The following is a 16,652-nucleotide window of genomic DNA, read 5'->3' as shown; positions in this document are numbered from 1 at the left end:
CCCCCCCCTGAATACGCGCCTGCTGATCCCATTGATCGGCTCCTCATCACCTCGACATCCCCATTCGTTAGAATCTATTTCTTCTCGATGAAAAACCCGCTCACGTTTGGCCTGAAGATGAGTTTGTAGACATTACGTGCGAACATCGATGCCGCCGATAGGATTGACGAGTCTGAAGAGGACATCACGGCCGCGGACACGGCTCCGAGCCCCAAACACGATACGAAAGCCGGCGTGAGGTATTGAAGTACCAGAGGCAAGACCAGGGCAGACTCTTTCTCAGTGAGTGGATACGGGCCGTGATAATCGGTTTCGTTCCATCGGGTGGCCTTTGCAACGGCCCCCATGATCATCGCTGGGACGGCCATCACAATGCAGCCAACCGCGGCCACGTAGCTCAGCAGCTGAGCCTTGAAGGCGCTGCGACACGAGAGGACTCGCTGGAAGTAAACTTGCCAAGGGATCCCTCCCAGCATCAGCAGCAGGCCGCAGTCGAGCCACTGTCCGAAAAACTTCGAATCCACCGTACCGATCCAGTCGTTTGAGGGATATGTCAAAGTTCCAACGGCTGGGTTGCTGATACAGAATGGGATGCAGACCCACTGAAAAGAATCAGAGAGAACCCGTTGAGTGGAGGAAGATAAATTCTTCGTAGACCACTGCTGACATTCCCTGCCCTCCGTCGTGACCCTCGACGTGCAACATAGTTTCAGAGAACAAGCAATGGGCCAAGCCGCTATCAAGCTCTCCGTCATAAAACCCAGAGAAAGACTTTGCGTCCAGTTGGCATACGGTTTACGAGGGAGGGGAGGAGCCGCTACTCGGTACTAAATTCTACAACGAGAAATACCGCAACTCACCAGTCCGAGGAAGATGCAGAACAGCTGGATAACGTCCGTGTACGCCACCGAATAAAGTCCTCCGAACAGGGTGTATATCAGAGCGATACAGGCAGAGGAAATGATCGAGGTGTTGTTATCCAAATCCATGATGACGCCTACTGTTGCTCCTGCGCGTGAAGGAAAAAAATTGTTGCTTCCCTCTGATCTGCCGCTCTCTATCTCGGAAGTGATACATCAAATGATGAACACTGGAGTGATCCTCGATGGATGATAGCGGTCGCGAGCGCCAGCAGAGGAGCATCGCTTCTATTGCCGAACCCGAAGACAGAGAGGCTGGCTGCATTGAGGACTAAGATCCGCATCCCATGCCGGCAGCCAGAGTCGAACCTTTCCTGACGGACTCTCCGACGGAATACAAATGATCGGCCCCTCATCACGTGAGGGGGCACCGGGAGGAATTCACGGAGGGAAATGCAAGTTCCTCGCGCGGTGGTAGAGGCCTCGCTCGAGTCTTGGGTCATTTGAGTAATCTGAAGCCGGAATGCCCTCGGGATGGAGCCCTCAAATCATCTCCTGGTTTGTTGATGGATCAGACGAGGCGATCTCTCTCTTCGATGTACTACGTGAAATTATTTTCCTTTCCAACCTCCCAGGGCACGCTCGGTCTTCCCGAGAACGGCATAAACGGGGACCAGAACTCATTTCCACGTAGTTGGCGCTTTTCAACGCTCGGCACATTTGGGTTGCAGCTCGAAATCCGCATCCGTGAGTTCAGGAAAGGACTTACCGAGAGCTGCGAGGATTGCAGCAGACCAGAAGACTTCGCCACATAAAGCTGGAATGAAGAGCAGACCTCCCATTCGTCCCCCAAAGAGTTCTTGGAAGGGGTCAAGCATCGTGACATAACCCTCGGCGCGCATCTTGTTCGCGAAAAAGTAGCCACCTGTTGAGGAAACGAGCGAGGGTCCGCAAGGGATCTTCCGGAGTAAATATGCGTCCGCGCGCCTTTGCTTTAGACAGTTCGAGCTTACCCAAAACCAAGGATAAGGCGTATCCCATTGGTGCCTGAGTCCACATGATTCCGTCTTTGAAAACTGATTCTGCCGTTCCATTTATGTATCCGCCTCCGACCCAGGTCGCCGTCATGGTGAAAATTCCCACGAATAACCCTGAAAAGGATCGATACCGAGCTCAACGACGAGCGTAGTCTGACGAAGCGAGCCTAGGAGCGGGATCAGGTCGTGCTCACGAAGTGATCGAATCGAGAATATTTCGACCATGCCGTCGCCCTATCAAGAGCCACGAGCCACAGCGAGTTCCGACGCGAAACCGCAGTCGAACAAATCTCATGGTAAACCTCACGATCGGGGGAGAGACTTAGGGCAAAGCCCCCTCTCACGAACATTTTTCTCTCTACAATATATTCCGAACAGCTCATGAGTCGCGGACGCTTCAAGAACTTTTCGGAGTATTTCCGATTGCCATGGAGCGTGCCTCCTCCGGAGATAACAGAAGTCTTGCATGGCCCTTTTGGCGGTTTGAGGGAACACTTCTGGATTCCATCCCGGAACCATTGGGTCGAATGAAACAGACGATTGGGTTCGAAAAGGTGAGGAGAAAGCTCGATCCGGGTCGGCAATGCCTGCCCTCTCCGATTTGAGTCTCATTCCCTAGACATCAACCCGGAACGAAAATTCATATTCGCGACTCATGTGGTGCATGAAATTTCTTCGAAAATTCAACATGTCCTCCTATTTTCATCCTCCCGTTGGTGGATTTTCGAGTACTCTATGACCTCAGAGATTCGGCGTTTCGGGGAACGTCTATCTGAAGCTATGACGGGATGCAGGCGTTTCGGTATTTCGACAGCTCGGTCAGCTCTTTTGGCGGGGCCTGAATCTGCATAAAGGCCCGCAGAAAGGAAAGTTGCGATACACAGTGCAGCGCAATCTCCGTGAGGCTCCGTGCCGTAGCATCGGCTTGTTCGCCCATGTGTCGCAATACGTTGCATGGAAGGAGCCGCTCGGCCAGACCGTCCAGAGAATGCCCACCGTGAGTTTCCGCTGATGTCGGCAGCGTTGGCGTCGCTTGCGCCTCGTTTTAGCAATCGCACTCTTTCAATTAGGAGCGAACTCATTTATCTGCTCAGCGAGCATTGCTATAATTCCATCGGGTTGCCCCCGAAAAGAGCTGCCGACTTGGTCTCTCTCGCTGCAATGCGGCAATCGAGTTGACCTCGCTCCTTGCCCCGCCTCGTCTGTTTCCACACTAATTGGAGACCTCCAATCGAAAGTGGGCGCCGTAGGTTATCGATGAACGTCGACACCTAACACCAACTCACCGATGTTCCGACCCGCTAACATGACATCGTCCGCTTCGCCTTCCTCTCCGGACCGTTTTCCGCTTTTGCGTCCGGCCCATATACCGACGGCGAGGATCAGGATGTAGAAGAGCACCACGGATATGATGCCCGCAAAGTTCACCGTCATGATTCAGTGTAGATGTCGTCGATTGTTTCGGCCAATGGAAACACTTCTGAAGAGGGATGAATTCTCCGGTCTGAGGACACTCGACGCCCTTCAGTCGACAGCTGTCGTTTCCGCCTCCGCCGTTCACACTCACGACTGCCTCAAGAGTAGTTCACCAGAGTCCGGCTCGCTCAACGCTCAGCCGTAACCAGACCTGATTCCGGAGCCTGGAAGAAAAATATACCGAATAGATAGACAGAGATAATTGGACGTAGCACATTCTCTGTGGAGGCACTCACTGAGTCATACAGCTCGGGCATCTCGGGATCGGATCCTGAACGTTCGGAGTCTCCCCAAAACCATAATTTTTCAGACAGCTGTTCTTCCTCTCATCGGAAAACTACGTTGACAGCGGTGTAAGCCAAGTCGGCAATAAGTCAGCCTGATCGTGAAGGGAGAGGGATCATCCATAACACACGTTTTCGATCCGAAACAGAGCCAAGAGTTGCGTCCTTCTGTCCGCCGGCTCCCGGGGAACATCATTAGAGATTCACTACAACCGAAACAATCATCGGCGCCCACGATATCATTCTCAAACGCGTCGGGCAGAACCCCGTGTTCTAGAGTGACATCTCGATAAAGCCCTTTTCGAGACACAGACCGGGGAAGGCTCCCTTATACTCCTTAGGAGGCTCAGATCCTGGCTCCGAAACCGGTGTCATCTCCTATAGGTTGTACTCACAATCAATCCTTCGTCGAGGCTTTTCAGCGACCTAGCGTCGAAAAGGCTCCACGATTCCATAATTGTCTTCCTTCTTCTGAAAACGCACCGTCCTTCTCTTCTGACTCCTCTCCCAAGGGAGCTCCACGACACGATTGAAGACAAGGGAGTCTGATGATGGGCTTTTGAAGGAGATTTCAAAACTTCATCCTACGGGTCCTCGTCGTCAACACTCATAACTGTCGCCCCATCTGAGGCTCGTTCGCTTCGAAGGAAAGTTTCGGTGTCGAACCGAATTTTTGCTTTGGCCCGGACTCATGTATGGCTCGACCACGATTAATTTTGGAATAGCTGATTTATCGACGCCTTGGGAATGATCGTCCTCTATTTTTTGGCTGTCCGGATCTAATGAGAAAATGCCGAATTTTCCCGGAAAATTGGAGGGAGGACAAGCTCTACAAGTCCGGGCCGTGACCAAAGCTCGTCTCAGGACGACGAAAGGAGCAGGAGAATGCTGTGGCCTCGACCAATAGCCTTGAGTGGGAAAGGGTCTGAGGCATGAGCATGCGCGAGTCCACAACATAACGAAGACATCGTTCCTCCGACGTCATTCACAGACGTCGAGGGAAAGAGTTCCGGACCTCTACACTGAAACTCTGATTGCGAAAAGCGGGATAGGAAGGTCTTCAAATGCTAGGAGACCTGCTCCGGCAGCAATCGAAGGAGAATTTCTGAAAACGCTGAAGTCTTGTTCTGAAGGGGGGAGGGAGTAATCGAAAATGCTTCGATGACTCGTTCACGACCAGCAAGCGACGAACACTCCGGGAACTTGCGGTGGCAACTTCGGAATCACCGAAGGGGTTCTCCCTGGGCTTCAGTCATCATAAAGATCCCCATTGGCTGGCGGCGTGTAATGAGTGAGCTCTCATTGAGCAATAGCACAAAAGAATCCTGCCTCTGCGGGAAACCTGCATCAGATTCCGTTCATAGTGCGAAAAATCTCGTATCTGCCGATTCCGACATACCCCCTAGCCCGAGTTTCGTTAGTCTGGGAGTCGAGAAAGAGGCACGTTGCATCAAACGGCGCTTGCGGAAGACTCTGTTGCGAAAGATTCCGTTCCCGCAAACTGAGGCCACCGTTTCAGGGAAGACAAATAACGCAGCTACTGAATTATGAGCATTCGCCTCGACCGATCTCTAGTTGCAATTCAAACATTATTTCGCCCCACACTTTGAGTTTCCGCGCCGGATAGGAGGCGAATCATCCTCCTGAGAAGCTCGAAGTGCCCGATCGAGATCGTTAATCTCCTGTGAGTTCATGATCTATTCCGTTCATGGACTATTCGATTCGATGGGGGAGCTCATCCGGCAAGCAATCAGCTTGTATGCTATATGATGAAGCGACCGCTAGACCCATTCCTTCCCGGGGAAGGATCTTCATTAAGGATCGCGATCTGCTGCTCGAGAGTGGGAGAGGAATCGCTCCCCAATCATTCTCTCTCCCGGATGCTCTGGGCAAGAAGAACTGCGGTAAGCAGTTAAAACGCTCAAGCATTCGGTCTGACTGTATGAGTCTCACTGTACTCTCGGAAAAGTTTTACTGGACGGAACACGGAGGGGAAGGTGATGGCAAACAACCGTTCGAGATCCTCCGAAAGAGAGCCTCTCTATCGCTTGATAATCCCCGTATCTGGGAGGGAGATGAATCGAGAAAAACCAATCGCTCACTCGAGTATATCGGCATGGCACATTTCCCGCCCCAGAACACAGGACAGGAGCCATGGGAGCTATCGTCTGCCCTCTGTTGATGCATACCGTAGAACCTCCTTGGAGGTTAAGGGACTGAGAGGGAACGTGGAAAACGGTCGTGTCGAATCGTCATATCACAGCGGGTCCCAATATGTAGAAGGTATTAAGAGCAGGGTAGCGCCGTGAATCCGCTACGTACAGGTAAACCTTATAGCGAGGATCTACTGGATATCTTTATCCTGGGCTCCCGCGAGCCACGGCCCCAAAAGCCCCTTCCCAACATATAAATTTTGTAAGCTCTGTCGTTGCCTATCTGTGTGATATACATGAACATCTGCTCACTCAAGCTCTGATCCATCTCATTGAGTATTTGTTCGAGCTCCCATGATAATCAGAAAAATTTATATCATAAATATACCAACAAAGCAGGTATTAGGTCGCAGAAAAACTGCAATGGGGCGGCGAGATAAAGCGATCCAGAGACACTGAACCAGAATGAGGGTCCTGCCTTGTAGGAAGAAGATGAAATGACGTCAAATTCTGGCAAACCCCACGTCGGGCCGTTTCGACTCTGCTCAACTTCCATATCAGCTCAGGAAGTATTGCGAGTCTTACAGTAGAACCTCGTTATAACGGACCCGGATATAGCAGACACCCGCCTATAGCAGACTGAGGGCGCTTCCCCCAGATCGCAATACCTCCCATGGTAATCTGATCGGATACAACGGACACCCGCTTATAAGAGACCATTTCCCACGGTTCCTCTGAGTCCTTTATAACGAGGTTCTACCGTATATGGTTCCCTCTCGTGGATTCTGTCGACTCGAGACTTGGGATGGGCCGCTTGCCTCGTCGAACCTCGCAAGACGGGTTTGATGCTCGGGGATGCTCATTTCTTCCCATACCCGTAATCTGATAGACGCAGGGCGAGGAATAACTCTTACATTAGGAGAATCCCTGCCAATTCATTCCTTGCAGCGACACTCATGGAGCTCGGCAGCTGAGCGTAGGACAAGGCTCTCTCTCTCTCGATGAACGCAGACCTCCGCCCCCCCCGCATCGAGGAAAGGACTAATTACGACTATCTGATTATTTTTCCAGTCGAGCGAACAAGCGCGCGAGCCACACGGCTCCCCAAGGGAACACAGGCTGCGGAAAAAGGAAAAAACCATAGCGAGTCGTCTACATTCCGATCGTCCCCTAGTTGTGACCGTATCATCGAGCAATAAATCCGACAGGTCTTGAATCGACCCAGGGGCAAATCGGTTTTCACTGGATCTCTTGACGATTCCGTTTCGAGGATTCGAAGTTTGGGAAAGGAGGAGGATTGTCCGTGGACCAAATCATCTCTTTGAGGAGCTTGAATCGAATAAGCGAAACGATGTACAGAAGTTAGCAGGGAATGATCATTCGAAAGACCCCGGGTGAGGCTCAGGATCTTGGGAGCGGAAGTCGCGTGAATGCGCTATTCAGAAATCAAACATCATATCGTGATACTCTCCAGTGGAAGCTCTGCATCCGACAGCTCCGCTGTAGGTTTCGATAGCTTCTTCTGGGCTTCTCTTCCTCTCGTCTGAAGGACTGAAAGCATTCAACAGAGACGGGCTCGTCTATTTTGGGACTAGAATCACCCTTTACCCTGATTGCTTTGCCGGAGAGACTGTCTTAATTGGAGAGTGTACTTTGTTGGCAGCCACGTCATTGTCGACCCTGAGATCATAGGGAAAGAAGGAGGAGGGAGTAACGCCAACTTACGAAGGGGTATGCACGTCATTCTGTCTCTGCGAATCCCTGTTCAGGGAGGACGGCCCCGCATTCGCTATGATGCATATCACGAGTTACACTTTTTATTTTAGTCAACGCGTCTCGGCCGATAATGGCACTGATATCGTTGCCTTAGTCGAGCTCTCGATAACTGATTACTGAGCTCAGAGTCGTCGTCCGAGTTAGACGATGAGCAAGGAGTCTACGGAACGCAAAGGCAGTCATTCCCGACGAGGGGATCCCGGGTTTCGACGCGTCGTTTCCGATTCGGATCTAGGAAAGGGGGCTTGCGAGGAACGGGAATCTTTCCTTGGCCGAAAGGCTGGAGTGATCATTCCTCAAAAATCATACTTCGCTGAGATAATAGTGGATATCCAGCATATGAGATCCTCTGATTGGAAAAAAATGAGGATCTTCCACTCCTTCCCGAACGCGAAGGCGCCCATCGGGGTGTTCATGCTTACGCTCCGCATGGTGCGTAGCATAGGACCGGTTGAGATTGATTGTCTGCTTCAGAGCAGATTTTCGAGCCAGTACTATTGGCACGAGAGAAATCCAATGACTACGCTGCCTGGCTCATGGGAATCTCGATAATTCGAGCTCTAAGCTCGACCTTCTGAGCCTACGAATCGTTGGCACGCTTCGTGGAAGTCGATAGGGAGTATCGCATGCATACCACTCAAGCATGCGCATATGACGTGAGGGCTCACGTCATCCACGTGCGACCGGACAGGGGCGATTCGCTGTGCTCTGAGAGCAATAATCGTTATTTTTCGACTCCGGACCGGCTTCCGGCTCGCATCCATATCGCAGCGGATGCGATGTGTCTTTACCGCTTCTTATGACTAAACTGTCGTGGCCGTCTGCCTGGCGAGGGGCTTGGTTGCGAACCCCTCCCCCGATGTCTCCAATTCCTCAGTCCTCAACATTCGATTCAGGGAGACCGTCCCGCTCCTCTGCCGTGGTATCGGATACTTCCGATCGGAGTCGATTCCTTCCGTGCCTCGCTGTTTCAATTGTGGACTCCCTGACAAGGTCTCCAGTGTGGGATCGAGTGCAGGATTGCTGACAGTCCCCTGAGTTGCTTCCCTGGAATCGCTCGCGGTCGTCATCTTCGCCTCAGGATGGAATCTAATTCTCGACTGTCGTTAGTAATTCCTCACTCAAGATGCGCAGACGCTACCCATCCTGTTCCAGATCATGCGCTTCGGAGCGCTCACGCCTTGGGAGGGTCGTAATGCTTAATAAGCCGTGGGGGGTCCGAACATCGGTTGGCGAAATTGAACTTCAGGTTGACCCTCAACATCTTCCATGTTTATTCAAACAAAAGCACTACCCGAATACTCGGTTGAAATGCCGTTCAAGAGGACTTTCCCTCTTATAAACATCGTAGTCGACAAATCTCACAAAGAAGTTTCCAACATTTTCAAACAGGAGTATCGTTCTACATATCTTCGAAACAGTCAACAAACAATTAATCTCTCGATCAATATGAGTTCTCCAGAGAACCATGTGGACAGAGGAAAATAAATCTCACTGAGTTCGTTTGAACTATCCCAATATGATTGTCGCCCGAGGTTCTAACCGGTCTCTCCACGTGTTGCGATGCTCAACACTGATGCTGTGTGAGACTATTGACTCGCTTCGAAACATTTATCTCCGAATTCAATGAGTTCTTCCGAGAAGACAAGGAGTTTGTACTGAGCAACGCACTCATCGATTCGCCGGGTGTTCTATGGGATTTGGGAACTTCCATTTCCATGGTGATAGACATATAATCCCCATCAGATGATCTCACGATATTTTCTCACTAGCTACAGTTTGATCTTCTAGAAACAGTATTCGTTCTTATGATATTTCGTAACTAATAATTTTCCGTATCATTTGAATAATATTTATCTCCACCCTTCCCGCCGGAGTGTGCGGCAGGATTTTTGGAGCGAAGTGTCATGAGTCATGACGATAAAATCTCACTGTCGTCTTCGTCTGAGCCTCCTCAAAAGACAAAGTGCTTCTCAATCATGAGAGCAAGAAGTAGACATGCCACAAGGTTCGCGGATCCGAGAGAACGGACTAGCTCTTCCTCTCTTTCCGCAAGAGTTTTGATACTCTTACGCAACGCAGAATCATCGGCGACGATTCCATTCATTGGTGCATCCAATTGATAGCCAGCGTCGGTCCTCATTTCTGAATGCCGTATATGGAGGCCTATGATTATCGGGTTTCTACTTCCATTGGATTGTCAACGATATCGATCTTGATGTATGAGTTGTTGAGGTGAGTGTATATACTTGACATTGGGGATATTGCACTGGAGCACGGGGAATTCCTCTCCTCCTCTGGGGATATCAGGATGATATCCCCAAAGTTCCGCGTCGCTTGCCTTCGAATAATATCAACGTATCCTGTGTATAAGCTGACTAATCTCACTGGTATACCGACACATCCGTGGATGTTCGGAACATAAAACGATTCCTTAAACATCTCACTCATCATGTGTACGTATATGTTATCCTCTCAGGCTTGATAATTCTTACTCTTGTCAAAGGACCGTGTAGCTTGCCTTCATTTTTTGGCTTCTAGATGAGACTCTCAGAGAACTTTTGAGGGCTTCGAATCCTATTGCATCATTTCGCTCCTGTGGGAATTTGTTCACTGACTTCAGATGTCGATGACGATCGTTTCTACGTCCGCTACGATGGGTAAATCTGATGTTAGACCCTAGATAACACGAAATTTCTCTGAATCTCCATGCATCCAGTCGATAAATCTCGATTCACCCTGTGTTCATCAAAAGTCTCTTCGAATCCATCTCCTCTACATTGTATCCTCAATGATTTGCGGAGAGCAGCACCTGATACAGTTAGGGGTCGAGGTCACGACCTAGTCGATGTAGGTAGTTCCGGTCTCGGGAGCGCCCTCGAAGAACGTTCCGAGCGTAGAGTCCGAGTCAAATGTCGTTCGAATCTTCTCGGATGCTATCAGGATGGCAGCGGACACGGGATTGTTTTTCGGCATTTTTTCTCGATCTCAAGAGTTTCGACTCGGTAATCGATTCGCGGTTTCGCCCACCGATTATCATTTATGCATCTCGGAATGTGGGAGCAGCTGCCCTGTTCCGTTCACTACAGTCGACGCCGGTGGAGTTCGACGGTTGATGTCGCTCTGTGATTTCTAGATTCGGTAGCTGTCGTTTCGTCGAAGGTGAGGTAGACATTTATAAGTGGGTTGTGCCCTGCTCCGCCTTCGCGCCTCCCTGAGCGGCTTGATGAGCAGCGGGAGCAGAGGTGGATGAAGTGCGATCTGACGACACCATTTGTGGATCACCTCGATCAATCAATTCTGGGTGAAGGTTGAGCGCTGGGTTTACACGACCATTCATCTCGCCTTGGTATGATTTGGCTCCTTGCAAGGCTGCAACGGGAAGAGGGTCTCACACTCTCTCACACACACGAGTCTTTACAATGTTCCGCGACCACGATAAGCGAAGCGTAAGGGAGCTCTGAGTATCCGGAGAGGTACTGAACAACGTCGTTAGTCGACTTAAGGGAGAACTGGGAATAAACACTCACTGGAGGTCAGCAGAGTGAGCTCTTCTTGAGGGTCCTGAACCTTGACGATGTCCTCTGGAATGTTGACCACGCAGTTGAACACGTCGAGATGCGGCGGCAGACGTCCGTTTTCGAAAAGCCATTTCGATAACCGGGACACAAGCACCAGCGTACCGAAACTGCTTAGCATGGCCAGAGTCCGGAACGGAAACAGCTGGCCAGCTTCTTCGTCGTAGTAGGGATATTTGATGACGGCGGGCAAACCTAGGATCTTCTCGCCTCCCAAGCCCCGCATCAGGAGGCCGACGATGTATGCAGCTGTGGATCCGTGCAGAAAACGGGTTATTCGTCTCCCCAGCCGACCGAGGCGTCTCCATGCGGCCCGATAGCACATGATGGATTCGCCACGGAATCCTGACGTGTCTCCGCCTTACCAAGAGATCCGTAGGTATTGACTTGTTTCTTGAGATAAACGACTGAGGTCAATTGCGGGAATAAGATCACGTACACGAGGTCGGAGGATAAGTACCATAGACCGTATACGGATTTCACGGTGAGAGCCATAGCGGTTGCCATAACTCCGACGAAGATGATCGAAACCTTCATCACCATGATCACTTCGTTCTCGGACGCCTGCGTTCAATTGGAGCATTGTCGCAACGAATTCCGATTGTTCGAATCAAGGTATAACGATACGCGGAAACTCCGAAGGGGAAGAATCTCCCTCGGCGACGGACTCACGTTTTGTCTGAAGATGAGTTTATAGACGTTACGGGCGAACATGGAGGCGGCCGACAGGATCGACGAGTCTGAAGATGACATCACGGCCGCGGAAACAGCTCCCAGGCCCAGACAGGACACGAAGCCCGGCGTGAGGTATTGAAGTACCAGAGGCAAGACCAGGGCCGACTCTTTATCAGTGAGTGGGTACGGGCCGTGATAATCGGTTTCGTTCCATCGGGTGGCCTTCGCGACGGCGCCCATGATCATCGCTGGGATGGCCATCACGATACAGCCAACCGCGGCCACGTAGCTCAGCAGCTGAGCTTTGAAGGCACTTCGACACGAGAGGACTCGTTGGAAATAAACTTGCCAAGGAATCCCCCCGAGCATGAGCAGCAGGCCGAAATCGAGCCACTGTCCGAAATACTTCGAGTCCACTGTGCCGATCCAATCGTTCGATGGATATGTCAATGTTCCTACGGCCGCGTTGTTCATGCAGAATGGAATGCAGACCCACTGGAAAACAAAACCGTCGTGAATGTCGACAGAGGCGGAGCCTCAGAGGCAATGGCAGCCGACGTCATGTCTGCGAGATTGGACACTTACCAGCCCGAGAAAAATGCAAAATAGCTGGATGACGTCAGTGTATGCGACAGAATACAACCCTCCGAACAGTGTGTAGAAGAGGGCAATGCAAGCCGAAGAAATGATTGAGGTGTTATTGTCCAAATCCATGATGACACCGACGGTCGCGCCTAGAAGTCGGAGAGAGTCTCAATTAGGCAGTTCTCAGCCGGAGGTCCGGCTGTGCTGAAATCCCCCATGGGGAGAAGTCCCCCATGAAACTCCACATATTGTTCGGCACAGGTTTCTATTTAACGAATTCCACTGGTCCCCTTGACTTTCGGCGTTTGAATACCATGATGCCAGAGTTCTTGCAGTGCATGTCAATTGCTGTGTCATCCACTATTCTTAAGCGCAAGATCGATACTGGATCATTCCCCGACACTGTCGTCGTGGAGCCGAACGAGCATTGTCGATTCTGAGTTGACACTCCTTGCGTAAGGGCGTCCTTTGCGTATCTTGACGTCCATTAGGGAAATGAGGTTGTAGGACCGCCTGCGCCCCGGTCAGACGGTCGAGAAAATGGAGAGGCGACTCCGTGGCGCTTTTTGTCGAACGATAACTCTCAAAACAAAGCAGGTGCGCCTCGGAAAGGAAAAATTGGAAAGGACAACGACAAGGTGGTGTCAAGGTCAGGATTCTCCCGTGGCCTCTCCGGATCCTCCGCTCTTCCTGCCCTCTCTCCACGTATTCCGTTGAACACATTCTATGGAAAAGCGCGCAGAGCCTAGCGGGTTCACTGCTGAAAACATGGAGGAGGGCGCGAAAAGAAGTTTCGACTTCACCACCAGCAGCCGACGGCGAGAACTCAATTCCGATCCAGGTCGGGAAAACTCGACCAGCAGAGAATCGACAACCTCCGGGCGCTTCCCCTCTTCATGCAGATTTGAATAATTGAGCACACCGACGTTGTTTTATTAGAAAGGGCACCAGCGTCAACGTGAATGCGGGAGCCGACCTTCCCGCTTGGAAACCGAGAATGGTTTCCGTGATCATCGGACGGACAGAAGCTGGATTAGATTCCTCAAGGATCATCGACTGAAATCTGGTACTCTTCCAGATTTCCGGTAGAGCCATCGCTTTCTGAGTCCCGGGCGTATGGGAGCGTTCACTCCGGTCCCGAATCAGGGACGTCCTAGACTTTTCCATCCCGCAAAACTTCGGACATCGGCAATGAAATTAGATGCAACTCGAGACAAGCTTCCTGTGGTGATCGGCTTGAGACTCACGGGCTTGTCCGTACGAGACGAGCGCCATCAGAATTTCAGTTCTCGGGGTGATTTACGTCGGCGTATACCTTTCATTTGACGGCCTAAGATGCGTTCGACACTCACCAAGTGCTGCGAGAATCGCGGCCGACCAGAAGACTTCACCGCATAGTGCTGGAATGAAGAGCAGACCTCCCATTCGGCCTCCGAAAAGTTCTTGGAAAGGATCCAGCATGGTGACATATCCTTCGGCGCGCATCTTGTTCGCGAAGAAATAACCGCCTGCTCACGGAGATCCAAATGTCATTAGTACTGTACGGAATACGGATAATATTCGATCGGTGAGTAGAAAATCGAGAAAAAAACTCTTCGGGAGCCTGGTCTCACGCGCTAAAGTCACGCATTCGTTCCTGTAGCGAGGAGATTCTGAAGGCTGAAAATTTTTACCGAGAACGAGTGAGAGCGCGTATCCCATCGGCGCCTGAGTCCACATGATTCCGTCTTTGAAAACAGACTCTGCGGTTCCGTTGATGTATCCTCCTCCTACCCAGGTCGCCGTCATTGTGAATATGCCGACAAAAAGCCCTGAAACAAAATCGGATGGTCGAGTTAACTATCGAGACGCCGCGCCGTCCCGTATCCATGCGACAACCCCTATCAGCCATTTCTTTTAAAGTGAGGTTGAGCACGGCTGGCCAGTGTCTGGTTCACGTCGCGAAAAACGATCTAAACCTCCTTCTGTCTCGATCTAGCTCCTCTCCGGCCGAAAGTCAATCCATCTCAACTTCCGAGCGGAAAGCGAGCGCTGTACAAGTGCACTCGCGGCCGATCGACGGTTCTGGCAAGACGAGATTATCGAGTTCATGCGCCAACCTCACTGGGGCGGAGGTCTCCCGCTAGCGTTGCGCAGTACGAGTCTAATCGCAAGTCAATGGATCATTGATCATTCGATGGATCGGTCGATGGGTGTCTGTGCTCTCCCCTCAGGAGTAGCAATCCGAAACGACTCGAGTGCAAGACCGTGCTGAATAGAGCGTTTCAAGGGCCGCGGTCTGCCGCGAGACTTTATCCCGGCTCTCATCGAATGAGACCGATCCGTATTAATCCGGCTTCCGAGTATAACCTTGACTGACTCGGCCACATGACACAATATCTTGGTGAACTCGCACAGTTCCCGCAAGTGCACTTGGCACCACGAATCCTTATCTGCGATGCGGAGCTTTCCCGTCAGATATCAATCATTGATTCGAGAAAACGCATCCTTCATTTTTTTCCCCGTCCAGTGAGAATCTCAGAGATGTTTCCCGAAGATTCTTGAGAGCTTGAAAACTCGACGACGTCCTCGTGATATCGTTCAGAGCTCCGAGGGTAATATTCTATGCTTTGGGTAGATATTCACGTTGCGCATAAGTGCTATCGATCGGAAAACATTCATTTGAATCACGGCGCGAAAACTCATTATGCCCTCCAGAAAGAGCTTTCCGAGTCGCAAAGCTGTCTCAGGGTCCACTTTCTTCCCGCGTCGAAGAGCTCTAGATATCGTCTTCGTGATTGCTCATTTCGGATCTCATGCATTAGTTGCGAGACAAGGGAATCCTGCTCACCTATGTTTCTGCCGGCTAACATGACATCGTCTGCCTCGCCTTCCTCGCCGGTCCGTTTGCCGCTCTTCCGTCCTGCCCATATTCCCACGACGAGGATCAAGATGTAGAAAAGCACCACCGAAATGATGCCCGCGTAGTTCACCGTCATGGTTCAGAATTGATGTCGCTCCTTGCTCGGGGTGTGAGGATATCTTGATATTTCCCCTTGTTGTCACGGGGCCGAGACCCTCAAGAGTACGAACACCTCAGTCGAACCCTTCCGGATGGTCGAGGCTGGAAAGAAATCATAACTTCAGTCATGAATAGATTCGAGGGTCCGACCAGAGTCTCGATGAAGAGAAAGCATGCTCGGAGAAAGATATCGCTGCATGCAAGGGAATCTGAGTTTTCAGAGCGATGATTGAGGCGATTTCTGAATCCTGAATTCCTGATCACAAGCGAGTTGAGGGTTTTCCGAATTTTTAGCTATCGAATGTCATCAGGCACGATCACCCTACACAGGATATGGAATCTCGGGGATACTCGGCAGTCGACGATGCCTCGCGAGGGATACCGAGCTCCAAGGGAAACGACGATAGTCCGCTGCGAGGAAACTCTTCCACGGAGAGAGAGAGCGAGCAAAGGCGGCATTATGAAAGCCTGCGATTTCATAATGATTCATTTTCTTGTAGGCCACCGAACTCAAGCTAGAAGTCGATGGAGGGATCGGAAGAACTCTGGGAACGAGAGTCTTGCGAATGATAGGGACCAGTAAACCCATGGATTTCAACGCTAGCAAACCTCTCATCACCTGGAGCGGAGGATATCATAGGGAAATCTTGCTTGATGGTCTCTTCGTCCATGGAAGGAATTTCCGATGTACTGGAATTCATTAAGTAACCGAATATGGAATGTATGAACAGGTTTTTAAACATAGAATTTAAGCACGCGAATAGTATTTCGAAAACTATCGATCGGCACCCTGTCTGTGAACATGAGCTTGCTCTGATCTATCTAGCTCCGAAACTCCAGACCCCAGCCTTAGTTCTGATCGATGGGACTCGATTGCGATATCTGATCGCGAAGAAGTCCAGAGCTTGAGCAAAAAAAAATTTTGCGCGCTCCTCTCGCTCGCCCACGGATCAATTCATTCCCCAGTAAGGGGCGCAAGGGTGAACTAATCCGTAACAGTTCCGAGACATCGGAAGAACTTCGTGAGTGGAGTCGAACACGCTTTCCCGGGAAGAAATCGTAGTCCAAACGCAATACGCAAGCCCGTATTGCCATCTGCTCGGGCCCCAACGGATTTCTCGGCCAGCCTAGAACAGCTCATCTGCCAGTCGTAGCGAACGTGCTTTCCGAAACACGAGCTGTTGTGGCACGGAGAACTTCCGACGATTCGCAATCGAAGAGAGGCTG

At 51.0% G+C, this 16,652-nt stretch overlaps 2 protein-coding genes across 2 annotated transcripts in view; both read right to left on the bottom strand.

Moving 5' to 3' along the window:
• LOC100905509 (high-affinity choline transporter 1) overlaps window positions 1–3,331 on the bottom strand; it is a 4,326-nt gene extending 995 nt beyond the window's left edge. The window contains exons 1-5 of the mRNA XM_003738287.1: window positions 3,184–3,331; window positions 1,874–2,011; window positions 1,630–1,785; window positions 861–1,009; window positions 105–602 (exon numbers count right to left, since the gene is read on the bottom strand). Coding sequence (XP_003738335.1) covers window positions 105–602; window positions 861–1,009; window positions 1,630–1,785; window positions 1,874–2,011; window positions 3,184–3,331 — 1,089 coding nt within the window. The remainder of the gene's footprint in view (window positions 1–104; window positions 603–860; window positions 1,010–1,629; window positions 1,786–1,873; window positions 2,012–3,183) is intronic.
• Window positions 3,332–10,761: 7,430 nt separating this feature from the next.
• LOC100905363 (high-affinity choline transporter 1-like) lies at window positions 10,762–15,402 on the bottom strand. The gene is made up of 8 exons (XM_003738286.1): window positions 15,255–15,402; window positions 14,098–14,235; window positions 13,777–13,932; window positions 12,425–12,573; window positions 11,837–12,334; window positions 11,530–11,728; window positions 11,117–11,413; window positions 10,762–10,958 (listed from the first exon to the last, which is right to left on the bottom strand). The coding sequence occupies exons 1-8, from the start codon at window positions 15,400–15,402 to the stop codon at window positions 10,762–10,764; spliced, it is 1,782 nt and encodes a 593-aa protein (XP_003738334.1).
• Window positions 15,403–16,652: the final 1,250 nt, after the last annotated feature.

The sequence above is a fragment of the Galendromus occidentalis genome, unplaced genomic scaffold, assembly GCF_000255335.2.
Source record: "Galendromus occidentalis unplaced genomic scaffold, Mocc_1.1 scf7180000075867, whole genome shotgun sequence".
NCBI lineage: Eukaryota > Metazoa > Arthropoda > Arachnida > Mesostigmata > Phytoseiidae > Galendromus > Galendromus occidentalis.
Note: the sequence above shows the minus strand (reverse complement) of the source record. Positions and strands in the feature narration are given on the sequence as shown.